General features: G+C 35.4%; 1 protein-coding gene across 1 annotated transcript in view; it reads right to left on the reverse strand.

The window, feature by feature from the left end:
* The window catches only part of LOC124520577 (probable ATP-dependent RNA helicase DDX60), a 98,802-nt gene that overhangs the window by 36,224 nt on the left and 46,619 nt on the right, over positions 1 to 15,959 (reverse strand). Inside the window, exons 23-28 of the mRNA XM_047091550.1 lie at positions 15,537 to 15,665; positions 14,124 to 14,248; positions 9,702 to 9,860; positions 6,454 to 6,601; positions 4,148 to 4,300; positions 1,881 to 1,985 (exon numbers count right to left, since the gene is read on the reverse strand). Of these exons, the coding sequence (XP_046947506.1) occupies positions 1,881 to 1,985; positions 4,148 to 4,300; positions 6,454 to 6,601; positions 9,702 to 9,860; positions 14,124 to 14,248; positions 15,537 to 15,665 (819 nt within the window). The remainder of the gene's footprint in view (positions 1 to 1,880; positions 1,986 to 4,147; positions 4,301 to 6,453; positions 6,602 to 9,701; positions 9,861 to 14,123; positions 14,249 to 15,536; positions 15,666 to 15,959) is intronic.

A 15,959-nucleotide genomic window follows, 5' to 3' on the forward strand; every position in this document is an offset into this window, starting at 1 on the left:
AATCAGACAACAAAAAGAAATAAAAGGCATCCAAATTGGCAGGGAAGAAGTCAAACTTTCACTATTTGCAGATGACATGATACTCTATGTAGAAAGCTGAAAGTCTCCACCAAAAAATTGCTATAACTAATACATGAATTCAGCAAAGTCACAGGATATAAAACCAACATACAGAATTATTTTGCATTTCTATACACCAATAACAAAGCAACAGAAAAATAAATCAAGGAATTTATCCCATTTGCAATTACACCAAAAACAATGAGATGCCTAGGAATAAACCCAACCAAAGAGGTAAAAGATCTATACTCTGAAAACTATACAACACTTATGAAAGACATTGAAGAGGATATAAAGAAATGGGAAAGCATTCCATGCTTATGGACTGGAAAAACATTGTTAAAATGTCTATACATTTTATGCAGTCTACATATTTAATCCAATCCCCATGAAAATATTGCCAGCATTTTTCACAGAGCTAGAACAATCCTAAAATTTGTATGGAACCACAAATGACCCTGAATAGCCAAAGCAATCCTGAAAAAGAAAACCAAAACTGAAGGCATCACAAATCTGGATTTTAAGCTATCTTATAAAGCTGTAGTCATTAAGACAATATGATCATTAACTCCATTTTACAATGTAGAAAGAAGGACATGGGGAGTAGAAGAAACTTGTCTATAGTTAAACACCAGAAAGTGAAAGGTCCTGAATTCACACCCTGGTAATTTGATTCCCAAGTTCAATTTCTGAAATATTATAACACCCTTGCTCCAGAACCCTAACTCTGTGATTCCCAAAGATGATGTGGGAGAGGAGAGCTCATGCAGACACAGGAGCAGAAAAAGAAATCAGGAGAACGGGGGTAGAGGTTGGTAAAGTGGTGGGAAATAACAGGGGTGTTATACTGAGTAGGAACAAAGTCTATAAGGGAATAGAAAGTAAGTGTTTAGAAGGGAAAAACTTGAATATTGGCTGATATATCTAAATTTGATGCCACTGGCAGAAAGAATCATCAAATGTTCCTGAGTATGGAATCCTATAAAGACAAACCATACTGTGTGCGGGGCATAGGAGAGTAAGAATCGAAAATCTAGAGAACTGTTTTAATAATACAAGTGCCTGGGTGGCTCAGTCAGTTAAGCATCTGACTCTTGATTTCAGCTCAGTTCGTGATCTCATGGTTTGTGATATTGAGCCCTGTGTCACTCTATGGAGCCCTGTGTCAGGCTCTGCACTATAGCGAGGAGCCTGCTTGGGATTCTCTCTCCCCTCTCTCTCTGTCCCTTCCCCACTCTTTCTCTCTCTCTCAAAAGAAATAAATAAATATTTAAAAAAATAATAATACAAGCCCAAGAATATATGATGAGAGATACTGAAAGCAGAAGTTGCAAGGCAAAAATCGAATACCACTACATGTAGGAGAATAATGAAATGGGCTTGGTAAAAGATTGTGTATTGGGAGCAAAAAAGAGAGAAGTGTTAGCTCCAGAGGCAAAATCATATGCACAGGAAATGAATGAGTAAATGTTTACCCGGCACCTTTGATGTGTATCTTTTGTAGAAATTACTTCATTTAATTTTTACAAATGCTATGGGATAATAATTATTACCCCTATTTTGGAGATAGGAAAAAAGGATCAGGCGGGTCAGATATCTCACCTAAGGTCACATATCTGGTTAGTGATGGCCACACCATTCCAAGCTCACATGCTTTCCCCTATACCACAGCTAAAAATGACAGTCAGGCATGAATGAATGCTAGCAAGGTGTGCTAGCACACAAACTGCAATAGGTTTGTAAACTAACAGCTCACATTTTTTACTATTTTATGGTCCTATTTTCATGATGCAATAGTGAGTGTATGCATATTGAAATACCTGTCTGTAATTTAAAGCATCCAGGTAGACTGAGTTTTGAGCAAAAACCACAGATTTACAAGGCATGTTGATGCCTAAAGCAAGTGTCCCAGTAGCTGTCACCACCTAGAGAGAAAAAAAAAATTATGTCATAAAATAGCATTTCAATAGAATGCCATATAGTTACTAAAACTCTTTGAAGTTCAGTTGAACCACACTGGGAAAATGGTATTTTCCCAAGTGAACCAAGTGGCTACAGATACTAGCCACGTTGGTAATCTTGTTATTTCACAAACACATCCAGTACATTCTCAGCCCAGGACCATACCAGTCACTGCTCTGCACGTAATATTTTTCTCCCAAATATTCGCCTGGCTTGTTCAGTTCTATGCTCGAATGTCAAAGAGAAATTTCTGGTCTACCACACCCAAAATAACCACCCACACTATCCTACATTATTTCTCCTCATAGCATTAATGACTACTAGTATAATAGTGATAGTATTTGTTTATTTCTCCTATATCAGACTCCAAGCCCTATTCACCATTGTATCTCCACACTGAGAAGAATAAATGACAGGTGTTCAGTAACTATTTCTTAATAATAACTAAAAAGGGAGTTTCCTTATGACACAGTAATAATACTTTTATAAAGCCACTTCTGGGCAATTGCCTACTTCATCCACTATAACTTATTTGTGAAGTTTATTTCTTTGGAAAGAACATATTTTATCATAATACTAAAACAAAGTTTCATTTTTCCCTCTGAATTGCCTTGATAACTGGCCAAACAAAGGGGTAGGATAAACTTTAAAGTTTCTTAAATGATCAACTTTTGCTCATTTTCTCATATAATGTTGGGTATTTTAAATGGCTTTCTTTTTCTCTTTACATTGACTGTCATATATGCTACGGTTTATTTTTAATATTTAAGTATTTGGAATAATTTTCTCTATTTATTCTGTAACTGAATATATCTGTGACAATGAAAAACACATTTATTAAGAATTTTTCTAAAGTTCTTCAATTAAAAAAAGTGGGCAGAGTAAAAACATTACATTTATGCTGTAACTAGAAAAAAACGCCTTTTTAAAAATGTGTTCTTTATAACAAAGCTATCACTATTTCCATAGTGTCTTTTCTACAGTGATCCAATTATTCATTTATTAAAATAATAGTAATTAAGACACTACCACTTAACATATAGTATTTTAGACACAAGACATAGTGATCAAAATAAGTGTGCCTATTTTCCTGAATTTATAATCCTGGAGAAAATTTTGTGTCCAGTTATTGGCTTTTAAAGCAAATAAATAGCTTATTATTAGTTAAGAGAGAAATTAAGCAAAGTTGTTAATGACATGGTTTTGTTTTTATCCAGATTAAAAAAATTACCCTTGAATTTTTCTCAACATCTAGTTCAAGATTAAAAGATACTCCTTACTGTAGTACTCTCTCACTCTCTCCTCTCAACCCTCCTCCTCTTGCTCTGTCTCCCTCCCTCTCTCTCACTCTGGGTCTCTGTATCTCTGTGTCTCTGTCTTTCTCTCTCACACACACAAATGTAATATCCATCATACAAAAATTTTAATATGGATAATTTTTAAAACTCACAGGCTATTTTTAAATATTACTCATGTAAACAAAGAAATTATATAAATCCTCCTTGTGGATTTATCCAGATTATCCCCATGCACCTTCATGGAACATACTAAGTAAAACATAATAAGGGTTGGTTTTCAAGCTATTTAAAGTAATCTTCCTCTTGTCCATTATTAGTGATAGGAGAGAGAGCATTTAGGAGTGACTCATTTAGGAATGATTCATTGCCAAGTTATGCAATGGGGCACTGAGGAAGCAATGCATTCTTGCTCTTATTTCAGCTATTAAATTGCGAAAAGATTTGGTCAAAATCCTATCATAAGCATCCTCCAAGCCCAGGAAAGAATGTCTGTAGCCAAAATTATATGAACAGCTGACAAAATTCCCTAGATATTATAAATGAAACAGAAAGGGGTTGTTCCAAGATCATAATACGTATGCTTCATTACAGAAATATTTAGAAAAGTATCTGTTTAGAGAATATTTTAATCTCTTGAAAAAGAGAAAAGCTAAATGATAAACTTCAAACCTCCTCCCTCAATTAAATGAGATGGAAGAATATGCAGTGACATTATGGGCTATTTAAAAAAAGATATAATTAGATGAGAAAAAAGTGGTCCATTTTTCATGGACATTCACTTTCCCACACACATAGCTTCACTTTTTGGAATGAAAACATTTACCTACCCTAATAAATCCTTTCCTAAAAAGAATCTCAACTAACTGTTTTTCTTTGAAGTTTAAAGAGCTGTGATGATATCCAATACCCCTTCTTGCCAAAGCCTTCAGTTGTTCACCTTTTCTTGTGGATTTTACTCGATCAAACACCATCTGCAAAGTCTGAAAGAAGCAAGAGTGTTAGGGATTTTGATCATTTCTTATCTAAGTTTAATTTAAATGAAAATAAAATAGTTAAATGAAAATAACAGTCATACTATGCAGTCGTTTGACAAAACAAAGCAAGTGCTTGAAATTGACTCTACGTGAGTACAAACAACATCTTATGGCAGCAGCAGTAACTATAGGAAATATTCCAAAATCTTGAACAGACTGTCTCTCACTTTCTCACCCCACTACTCAGGTGAAAAGTCCTGATGACACAGTAGATAAAACACCCGGAGGAAGTGTGAGTGCATGACCTGAGGGAGCCTTGCAAGCTCTCCCCAGGGAGAAAGAGAAACTTCTCCAGAATGGCCGGGCAGGTTCCTCATCCTATATGGTGGGGGAGTGCTTACTTCTCACTGCAAATCCATCACAAATGGCCTTAAAAATGTCAATTCCCTAAGAAGGAAATCCACTTGTGTAGAGATATATGTACAAAGATAAATACAGCTTATGAGAGGGAGAAAAAGAAAAACAAAAAACAAAAAAACAAAAACAACCTAAGTGTCCAAAAGCCAAAGACACTTCAGTTGTATAGTCATCCATGCAATGGAATATTGAGAAGGAATTCAAATGATGATGTAAATTCATGGTTATTAAAAAAAGAGAGAGACCATGAAGTTTACAAAAAAAAAGAAACAAAAAAGGTATATAATAGAACTGTGTGCGTAGGCGCCTGGGTGGCTCAGCCAGTTAAGCATCCACAACTCTTGGTTTTGGCTCAGGTCATGATCTCACGGTTTCATGGGTACAAGCCCCACGTCGGGCTCTGCACTGACAATGCGCAGCCTGCTTGGGATTCTCTCTCTCCCCCTCTCACTGCTCCTCCCCACTCACCCTGTCTCTGTCTCTCTCAAAATAAATAAACTTTAAAAGAAAAAAAAAAAAGACCTGTGTGTGTGTGTATGTGTGTGTGTGTGTGTGTGTGTGTGTGTGTAGTCACGAATGAAAGGTTTATCCAGAAGATAAGTGATTACCTCTGATTGATGGCATTGCTTTTATTGTTATACTAATTTGTATTTTCAAATTCATCTACCTTAAGCATGAATTATTTGCATTAAAAAAGGGTATATATTTTTATTATTTTTATTTTATTTTTAATATGTGAAATTTATTGTCAAATTGGTTTCCATACATCACCCAGTGCTCATCCCAGAAGATGCCCTCTTCAATACCCATCACCTACCCTTCCCTCCTTCCCACCCCCCATCAACCCTCAGTTTGTTCTCAGTTTTTAAGAGTCTCTTATGCTTTGGCTCTCTCCCACTCTAACCTCTTTTGTTTTTTTCCTTCGCCTCCCCCATGGTCTTCTGTTAAGTTTCTCAGGATCCACATTAGAGTGAAAACATATGGTATCTGTCTTTCTCTGTATGGCTTATTTCACTTAGCATCACACTCTCCAGTTCCATCCACGTAGCTACAAAGGGCCATATTTCATTCTTTCTCATTGCCACATAGTACTCCATTGTGTATATAAACCACAATTTCTTTATCCATTCATTAGTTGATGGACATTTAGGCTCTTTCCATAATTTGGCTATTGTTGAGAGTTCTGCTATAAACATTGGGGTACAAGTGCCCCTATGCATCAGTACTCCTGTATCCCTTGGGTCAATTCCCAGCAGTAGCACTTGTACCCCAATGTTTATAAAAAAAAGTTTTAATGAAAAAATTGACATACCACTTTTAGATATAACAATGTCTTTTTAGTGGTATGTTTTAACTACAATATACAAAGCTTCTGATTTTGACAAATTCTGTGTACATTATTTAAAGAGCATTGAACCATATGTACCCAAATATTCAAATGAAGCATGTGGGATTGAAGTCTAGAATTCAGGCTGCGAAACCCTTTTTGTGAAAGAAAAAATAATAAAAGGGCAGACCATCTCAGGGACTAATTGTTAACAAACAAGAAATAATCTATAAATCCTGATCTTATCCTTTTTAGACATGCTCTGCAAAGCCCTCAAGAGTTATGTGTAACTGGAAGTTCACACACAGAGATTTCTATTCTCGTAGAGATTGCATTCAATACTGTCTATAACTGAGAAATAACAGCTGATGAGCGAAATCATTTCCTGGAGGAGCATTTCATTCTAAGAGCTGACCTCTGTGTCTATTGCTTTTTGGTTAGCATAGGTACACTCCTGAGGGATTTCCAGGTTCTTCTCTAAAGTCCTGAGTAGATTAGTATGTTCAGCTTCGTGTATTAGTCTTTGATCCATTTTTCTGGGATTTTTCTGGCTTTTCTCATCTCTGTGCATAAAAATAAATTTTAATCAATGAATAGTCAGATTTGCTTACCATAGTGAGCCCATGACTTCCCAGACCCCCTCATCACCCAGACAGTCACTCCTATATACATCTGTACTATTTTGACTCAAACTTCCTCCTCTAATGCACTTCCTCATTAGCTTCTGGGCCTTGTGATCCCATAGCAAAAAAATTTCCCTGTACACCCATATTTTCCCTGAGTGTTCCCTTACCTTCTTGCTGCAAGTAGCCTTCTTACCACATCCAGTTCTCCCCAGAGGACTTTGATTCCTCTTGCTAAATTGGTGATCATTTTCTCTTTCTCATCTTTCATTACTCTAGGCTTGGAGGTAACATGGGCATACCCCTTGCTCCACATTGCCAATTTCAGGCCATTCTCCTTTCCTTCTTGTGGTAGAGGCTACAAGCTCTCTGAGTTTGGTTGGTAAGGAAGGGCTCTCAGTTACACTGTTCCCTGGAGAATTGTTCTCAACTGACAAGAGCTTCCTGGACAAGAGCTTACAACCTCTCCTCAGAGTGAGGAAGTTGCCCACAGCCAGTAATTGACTGACATGAAGTACAAAAATCAGCCACCTTGACCCAAGTTGGGCAATTTTGTGATGCTCTCAGATCTCCCTGTTGGATCAGGCTCAGGCAATGTTGCAGCAAGACCCATATCTATGCATGTTTTCTTCACTTTCCCTTTTTATGCTTCCTTCACTTTCTTACAGGGCCCTCATGAGCTCAACCTTTCAATAAATCACTTACACCGATACCCTCCTTTCAGGGTGCGCTACTAGGGAATCTTGCCTAAGATATGGCCGCATAAACCTCTGCCATGTCATCAGACTGTATTATCCATTACCTCTCAATGTGACAGCCTTTTACAGATACCCAGATCACTTACCCTTTCTTTTTTTTTTCAGTTTTCCCCTTAACTGTGAATATAAGACAACTCCAAATATGAGAAGATGACCTCACGTGTAACCCATCACTAAGAGGTCTCACCTCCAGCTAACATAACCCTTAACTCAAGGATATAACTATGGAAAGGCCTGGCCCTAATGTTTGCAGAGCATGAGGCAGAGTACTAGTGGAGGCCCACATATTGTGGTTTAAATATTTATAAGTTTTAAATCAAGGTAACAAACTATCAAATAAAATATATTCTCTTCTCCTACCTTGACAAATATAACTCCATAACAATGCAGAATTTAAAAGGGTGAGAATGAGCTCCAGGTGGCCAAGTCCCCTAAGATCCACTAACACCTAATATTATTGGAATAGATACAAAGAGAGGAGGACCAGAGTAGTACTCTCCAAAACACAAGGACCAAGGCAGAGGCCCCCTCTCACTCTCCGTATAATGATGGTGCTGAACAAAGTGTTAAAACATTCTTTGTATTTTTATAGTGTGAATTGTTGGTCACTAATCCAATTTGAAATGATGTCTCCTAGTGCCCTGAAGAAAAGTTGTCTAAAGATCAGTACTAAAAAGGCTTATACTTCCTACACTGTCTCTGGGCTCTTCACCTTCCATTACTTCCAGGGAAATAATACAACAGGCAGAAATAATAGAGGCAGAAAGTTCAGCAGCGAATTATAGCTTGCCCTAGAATTTGAGAACTCTGAATGAGAGAAGCTCTAAAATCTGTGTCAGCTTTGAAGAAGTATCTGCGTTTGATTGCTCAGACTTACTTAAAAATATTTATGAAATGACTATTACCTGTCAAGCAACATGCTGAGCACTAGAGATAAAAAGAGGGAAATACTAATAATGTAGGAAAAAGAAAGACAAGTAAAAATAACAGCAATACACTATAATAATTGATCTACTAATTATTAAAAGTGTAGCAAGAACACAGAAAAAAGAACACTAAATTCAACTGGAGAATTAGGGAAAGATTCAGAGAAGAGATAGCAAAATTATGAGTGTAAGCTTTGGGGGCAATCACAAAGGAGTGCAATTAGGCAGATGGGTCAGATCATGGAAAAACACAGATGCAGAAGAACAGGTCATGTAAGGAGAACCATACATACTGAATATTGCTGGAGGGGAGTGGTAGAAAGTAAAGCTGAGAAAGTTAGGGCAAAACCTAAAACCTGTTGGCATACCAACAACAGTCAAAAAATTTAGACTTTATCATCTAAGCAAGGAAAAAAGAATATTGAACATGGAATAATTTAACCAATTTGAATGTTAGCAAGGGCCATTGTTAGCTATACTGGAGAGTAGTGACCTCTAAGGCTCTGGAGTCTAAAAAGAAGACCTCTATCGTCATTCAAGGAAGACATAATGAGCATCTAAACCAGGCAGCAAGTAAAGCAGAGAGAATAATAGGGAGAGAATCTTGGACCTAGAGTTGTCAGGATTAGACATGAGAACAAGAAAGAGGAGTCAAAAATAAATTTCTACCAGGGCACCTGGTTAAACACCAGTCAGTTAAACACCAACTTCAGCTCAGATCATGATCTCATGGTCTGTGAGTTTGAGCCCCATGTCAGGCTCTGTGCCCACAGCTCAGAGCCTGGAGCCTGCTTCAGATTCTGTGTCTCCCTCTCTCTCTGCCCCGCCCCCCACCCCCCTCCCCCACTCATGCTCTGTCTCTCTCTGTCTCTGAAAAATGAATAAACCTTAAAAAAAATTAAAAAAAAATTCTACCAAGCATAAAATTGGCATTTCAATGCATTCTAAAATTCATCCTATATTTACTTATGTGACTGTGATGGTAAATCAGTGACACCTCCATGTTGTGACCCCAGACAACATGTGTTGATTTTGTTCTGAGAACTGAGAGCTGCAGTCACATATGCTTAGTTTGAGAGATGATTATGTCAGGTACATAATCCACCTATGCTCATAGGCTGTGGTCCTACCTCTCTGAAGTCCTAAATGAGACTCATCTACGCAACTGAGGAATACATACATAAATATTATGGCCACTTATCTTCACCTGATTCTCCCACCCAAATTTACACAATTGGCAAATAAGTCCAAGCAATAATTAGAACTTCTTTATTGCACGTTCAAAGTATGTTTCCCACTGGACTTATGAAGTATTTTAACCTTTTTAGCCACTAATTTGTTTAGTTAAATACTTACATTGTCTTTTGTTTCTCGATGGATTTTTTAACTTTTCGAAGTTTGTTGGTCACATCATGGGCTTCTTTATCAGCTTTGAGAGACCTTTTTTCCGCTTGCTTTTGCTCCAGGGAAGTTCTCACACTTAAAGCCCTCTCTTCTACATCTCCTAAGTTAAATCTACAAACAAATGAAAAGACTCCTTGCCTTGAAAACAATATCATTATCAAGATTCAAATAAATTTCCATCTACTGTTAACATCCTGACATATACTTGTCAAGTTTTTAATTCCACTAATCTTTAGGTCTACCTCCTAAACAGAATCAAAGACCCTTAGCATTCTGTAAATATATGTAAGTTCAGATTTCACAAATCTTCTATGAGTTGTAGAGACTCCTTTATTTTTCTCTTTGTTTTTCCCCCAGTTTTATGGAAGTAAAATTGGCATGTAACATTGTATGAGTTTAAGGTGTTCAGTAGGATGATTTCATACAGGTGGATATCACAAAGTAATTACCATAATAAGGTTTGGTAACACATCCATCACTTCACATAGTTACTTTTTGTGTGTTAGTGTGGTAAGAAGATTTAAGATCTACTCGTTTAGCTATTCTAAAGTACACAATACAGTATTGTTAGCTATAGTCACCATGTTGTACATTAGATTCCCAGAACTTAATCATATTATAAAAGTTAATTTATACCCTTTGACCAACATGTCTTCATTTCTCTCACCCGCTGTGTGCCCCCAGTCCGTGGCAACCACCAATCTACTCTGTTTGTATGGGTTCAGCTTTTTTAGATTCTATATATACAGTGAGATCATACAGTAAAAATTTGCTCTTAGGCAGTAATGGAGATAATCTCGGGCTCTCACCCTAACCTTCTGGATTGTAGTTACTTCTTTCCAGAAACCAGATAAACCTCAGGTGTTGCTGGCCTTTACAATCCAGAAATGTCTCCAGGCTCTGGGCTTTATACCTTTTGAAACGTAAATACCTAGGGACCTAGCGGTCCAGGCTTCCTGCTACTGTAGGACTTAAACTAGCAACCTAGTGCAGGTTGTAACGATTTGGCCGTTTCAGACCTGATATATTAACTAGGAAAATAGGAAAAAGACCAAATTCACATGGTATGTGAAGAGTAATATGTTTCTAGGGGAAGTAAAATTAAAAAAAAAAAATCCTTATCTTTACATCACATGCATTTCCCTGAGTCAGGAAGCTAGGACCTTTGATAAGAAGACTGAAATGTCCATGGAAGTTTTAATCTCCTCTCAATATTTTATTGGCAAAATGCTGCGGCTGGCAGTAGCCAATAGCCATCATTACTATACTAGCCACAGCTTCTTACAGCAAATCGTAAGTTGGCTCTAATCAATAAAGCTTTCTAAATGTGAGGCAAAGAGTTTTTGTAAAGTCTTTAAAGAGCCAGCATGAAGAGAAAATCTTGTTAGCTATTGAAAAGTAAATAAATTGGCATACTGGTGAAGTAAAGATTAAAAAAAAAGGCAGTCTATACCACATGGCAGGAAATTTTATACAGTAGACAATGAAACAATAAAGTTAGTAAACACTTAGACCTGCTATTTTCAGACACTACCCTAACTGTCTTATGTATATTTATTCAATTTGTACTCACAATGATCCTATGAGGAAAGCACTGTTACTATCCCGGTTTCACTACTGAAAAAATGGACACGTAAGTGATCTGCCTAAGACTCCACATTTGTACGTGGCTGAGTCTGGCCTCCAAGTCCATGTTCTTAACTACGCAGTCATGTTGTTTCTCTTTTATATTAATGCAACGTACATGATCTAGGTGAACATCTGTATGAAATGACATCATTTTCATCACAGTACTTCACTGTTAAAAATCTAAATCACTTGGAAATAATTTTTTCCTCTCAAATCTCTCTGATAACCTATTTGAAATGAATGTGCTCATGACTGGACTTCAGCCAATAATACTGTGTAGTGCTACACTTAGGACTTTCATAATTTATTTGTATTTAATTCTCACCCCAACCCTATGCATTACTATTTTTCTCACCTTATTTTGCAAATGAGGAAACTAAGTTTGAAAGTCATCAGGTAGCTGTGTCGAAGTGCCATACTAATTGACAACAGAGGTAGGATCCAGACTTGAGCCTGACTGTGAAATGCATGTTTTTAAGCACACTGATACCATCATAAACATTAAACATGCTTCACACTCTTTTTTTTCTAGAGACCAGACTGGAGACGTTGACAGGTACAACTATTATTTGAAAAGCTCTCAGATGCACAGATTGAGCCCTAAAGTATCCTGATTTGTTGATGATCTGGAGTTACTTATGAGTAAATTAAACTGCATAAGACCAAGCATTTTCATAGTACATTTTCTAAAGAGCCCAAAATTCCGTAGACATGCCAAGATTCAATTCCTCAAGCAAAATTAAATCCACGATATTTTTGTGAAATATGTTCCATTTTTTTAAACATTGATGGATTTTAATGAATCAAAATTAAACAGAATTATTTAACAAAAAATAGCACAGGCAAAGTTAATGGACAGGTGTTAGACTCAGAGAAGATAACTGCCAAATTAGTAACTGACAATGAATTAATTAGAATTCCTGAAAATAATACTCTGGTTTCTCTTCAGATCGTATAAATCTTTCACCTTTTAGAATTCTTGAAATAGTAAAAAAAAAAAAAAGCTACAAAACCCAAAAGAAAAATTACTTGAATAGCACATGAGCAAAAACTTGAAAGACTACTTACTTGAAAGAAATGCTCAAAGTCAATCCCGATCAGAGTAATGCAAATTACAACAGTAGCAAGACATGATTTTACACAATCAGAATGGCAACAATTAGAAAAACCGATCCCACAAGCTTGTGACGATAGGTCACAATAGAACCTCATGAACTACTGTTGGGACATAAGCTAAGAAACCACATTAGGGGTAAGTCAACTTACCCCATTAGTTTGTCCACACTACAAAATATGGTGATTGTGCTCCTAGGTATAGGTTCCAAAGAAGCTTTTACAGGTGCATAAAACACTATATATTCTATTATACACTGCCCTTTTTTTTTAATTGTGGTACAATTAATATACAAGATTATATTAGTTTCAGATGGGCAACAAAATGATTCAATATTTGCATATATTATGAAATGATTGCAATAATTCTAGTTAATATCTGTTACCATACATAGTTACAGAATTTGTTCACTTGTGATAAGAGCTTTTAACAACTAATCTCTTAGCAACATATGCAATACAATATTCTTAATATAGTAGCTATGCTGTACATTACATCTCCATGATTTATTTATTTTATATGTGGAAGTAAGTCTTGACTCCCTTCACACATTAGGTGAAAATATTTTGCTTTTTAAATATTTTAAGCATGTATGTGTACATGAACAATAAATGTAGTTATTTTTGGATTTCTATTTTACAGTTAGGCTTCCAGAAATATCCCAGATGCACAGAATTGTGTTTGTTTCTAACTGAAATCTATAGCCACACTCTAAAGTAAAGTAGGTGAGCTGTGTAACTTCTTAGTAGTTTGAAAATTTATTTTCCTTGTCCCAATAACAAAGGTCAAAGGAACCACTGTACTGTAATCTCCAAAAGTTCCAAACACAACAATACATTTAATTATCATTATTATTTTAAATATATATCACCAGTAATGATTAATTACTATATGTCTATTTAGGTGTAAACAATTTCATTAAACTTTGCCACTTAAGCGAGATTATGGTGCCTTATTTACTATTTATTTATTTATTTATATCTGTGGCTTCTTTAAAGCTTCCATGGCTTAAAATAGTCTGAAATTATCTAAAGTAAATAAAGCATTCTTTCTGATCGCAAACTATGTGATCCAAGTTAATATCCAATTAATAAGTATATTTTCATATAATTTATACTTCACCCAAACTGGATGATTACATTCAATTTTAAGCTATTTCATGTTACAGCACATAAAATTTAGCAAGATAGCAGTGTCTCAAAGTTACAGTTCCCATAACCATAAATTAAAAACAATAAAATACCCCGTGAATAAAGATGCTAACATATAGTAAGGATACTTTAATTTTATATGGGATACTTGTGTGCATAAACATTCAATTTATTTTGCAAAGAACCTCATTATTTACTGGAAATGTATAAGACCGAAATAAAAATATAATAGTTTACAACAAAAATATAACAAAAAAAGGAGTAGAAAACTATTTAAAGATGGCAATTTGTAATAACACAAGTAAAAAAATTTTTTCAAGAACTGAACTAGAAAGATGCTAAATATGCATTCTGCTAACAAATGAGCACCAAAAACAGTAATGAATAGCTTATTACAACAGTGGATTTTGTAACTTTCCTCACCTTAAAAGAATAAGCCTGATACAAATTATAAAAAAAAAATTAAATTAGATGACTTACAAAAAAAATAATGCCGGTAACTTTTCCATTTTCCTTAGCTTCTCAACGAGCAGTGGAAACATTTTTACTGTGTTTCCTGAACTAAATACTGAATCAGGACTAAGATTCCTCAGAACCATTTTGGCCTGTAGCAATGAATAAAAAATTTTATTAGTTTTAAATGCTGCATAATAAAAAAAGGAATTACTACTTTTGGCTAAAATATTTTCATGGTCATCTAATCTATGTTTCTGAGCTTTTTAAAATAAACTATAATAACAAAGTAAGTATAAAAATATAAAATTTTGTAAAGAAACCATCAAAGAAATATGTAAATCAATGCACTAAAAGAACAACGACAAAAAGAGGAATATATATATATATATATACATGCACACATATATGCAATTTAACATGCAATTATTTAAGTCCACACAAATCAGTCAGAAAGAGGTTGTTGAGTAAATGCTGCTGGTTATACTGTGGCTGAAGGTAGGGTAAATCAGTTTCTCTCCATGTCATGTATAAAAATCACTTTCAAATACATTCTGAATGTTTTTAAATGACAAAATAAATGGAAGGAAATGGAAATTAATTATGTTTCTGAATGGGAGATGATCTAACTCAAAACGTAATGTAAAAAACTCACATGGGAAAAGTCTAATATATGTCACTCCCCAAAAATCAAAAACCACAATGTGTGACAATAAGACAAACTTCAAAATATAAAAACCATCATCAACTTACTTAATATAAATATGTAAAACTTACATGATCCCAAGTTAAGGTTTTAATATACAAATAGTTCCTACAAGTTGCAATAAAAATCATGAAAGAAAAAAATTACAATTGGAATGCCTGGGTGGTTCAGTCAGTTAAGCATCCAACTCTTGATTCTGGCTCAGGTCATGATCTCACAGTTCATGAGATCAAGCCACCCATCAGGCTCTGTGCTGACAGCATGGAGCCTGCTTGGTATTCTCCTCCTGTCTCTCTGCTCCTCTCTCTCTCTCTCTCTCTCTCTCTCTCTCTCTCAAAATAAATAAACTTAAAAAAAAAATCCCAAGACAGCAGAAGATAGAGGAGTAAAGAATCTTCTCATTTACTGTTACTGTGATTTCAATCTCTCTGCTGTCATCAAGAACACTGACTCTGTGGATAGTGACCCCTCTGTTCTTATCTATTATAACACCAAACAGGAATTCCTGGCTTGTGGTACATGTTTTAGAAAGCACCAAGTATTAAACAAAGACCAATTTCCTTTTCCTCTTTCTATTCTATCTCCGAATCACTAGACTTCCAGTTCAACTTACAATCCTAAAATGAAAATTGAAGACTAAAATAATAACAATAATAGTAGTGGTGATAATGACACCAAGGTAACTCAAGAAAACAGGGAACATATTGTTTTGCCAAAAAACATGTGAAAATTACCTCCTCAACATGGCCATTTTTAATCCAACTTGTTAATTCTGCCTTTAAGCTCTCTTCGTATTTTCTAGCATCCAACTTTTTAATGACTATTTTATTCTTACAATGAATGGATTTCTCTGGATCCAACTCCTTGAAGAGAAATGCCACAAAGTTAAATAAAATCATGCAAGAAAATCCAAAGATGTTTCTCAATTATACATTTCACTAAAAGAATTACAAGCTTCTTGAGAGTATAAACTATTAAATGTCTTTTTATCCCCCCAAAGTTTCCAGTACATAAACCTAATAGGACACATAAACTCTTCAAAGGAAAGAATGCAGAGCAAAACCAAGTAGAAGATGAAAACAGACAGCAATTAGGGCATAAAGAGAGAAGGGGAGCACAATGAAAGAAGATGAAGGAATATGAATCCAAGATGTAAA

This window comes from Lynx rufus, unplaced genomic scaffold (genome assembly GCF_022079265.1).
Source record: "Lynx rufus isolate CCGP_SWC_20201006 ecotype Redwood Valley unplaced genomic scaffold, mLynRuf1.p SCAF_3, whole genome shotgun sequence".
NCBI classification, from domain to species: domain Eukaryota; kingdom Metazoa; phylum Chordata; class Mammalia; order Carnivora; family Felidae; genus Lynx; species Lynx rufus.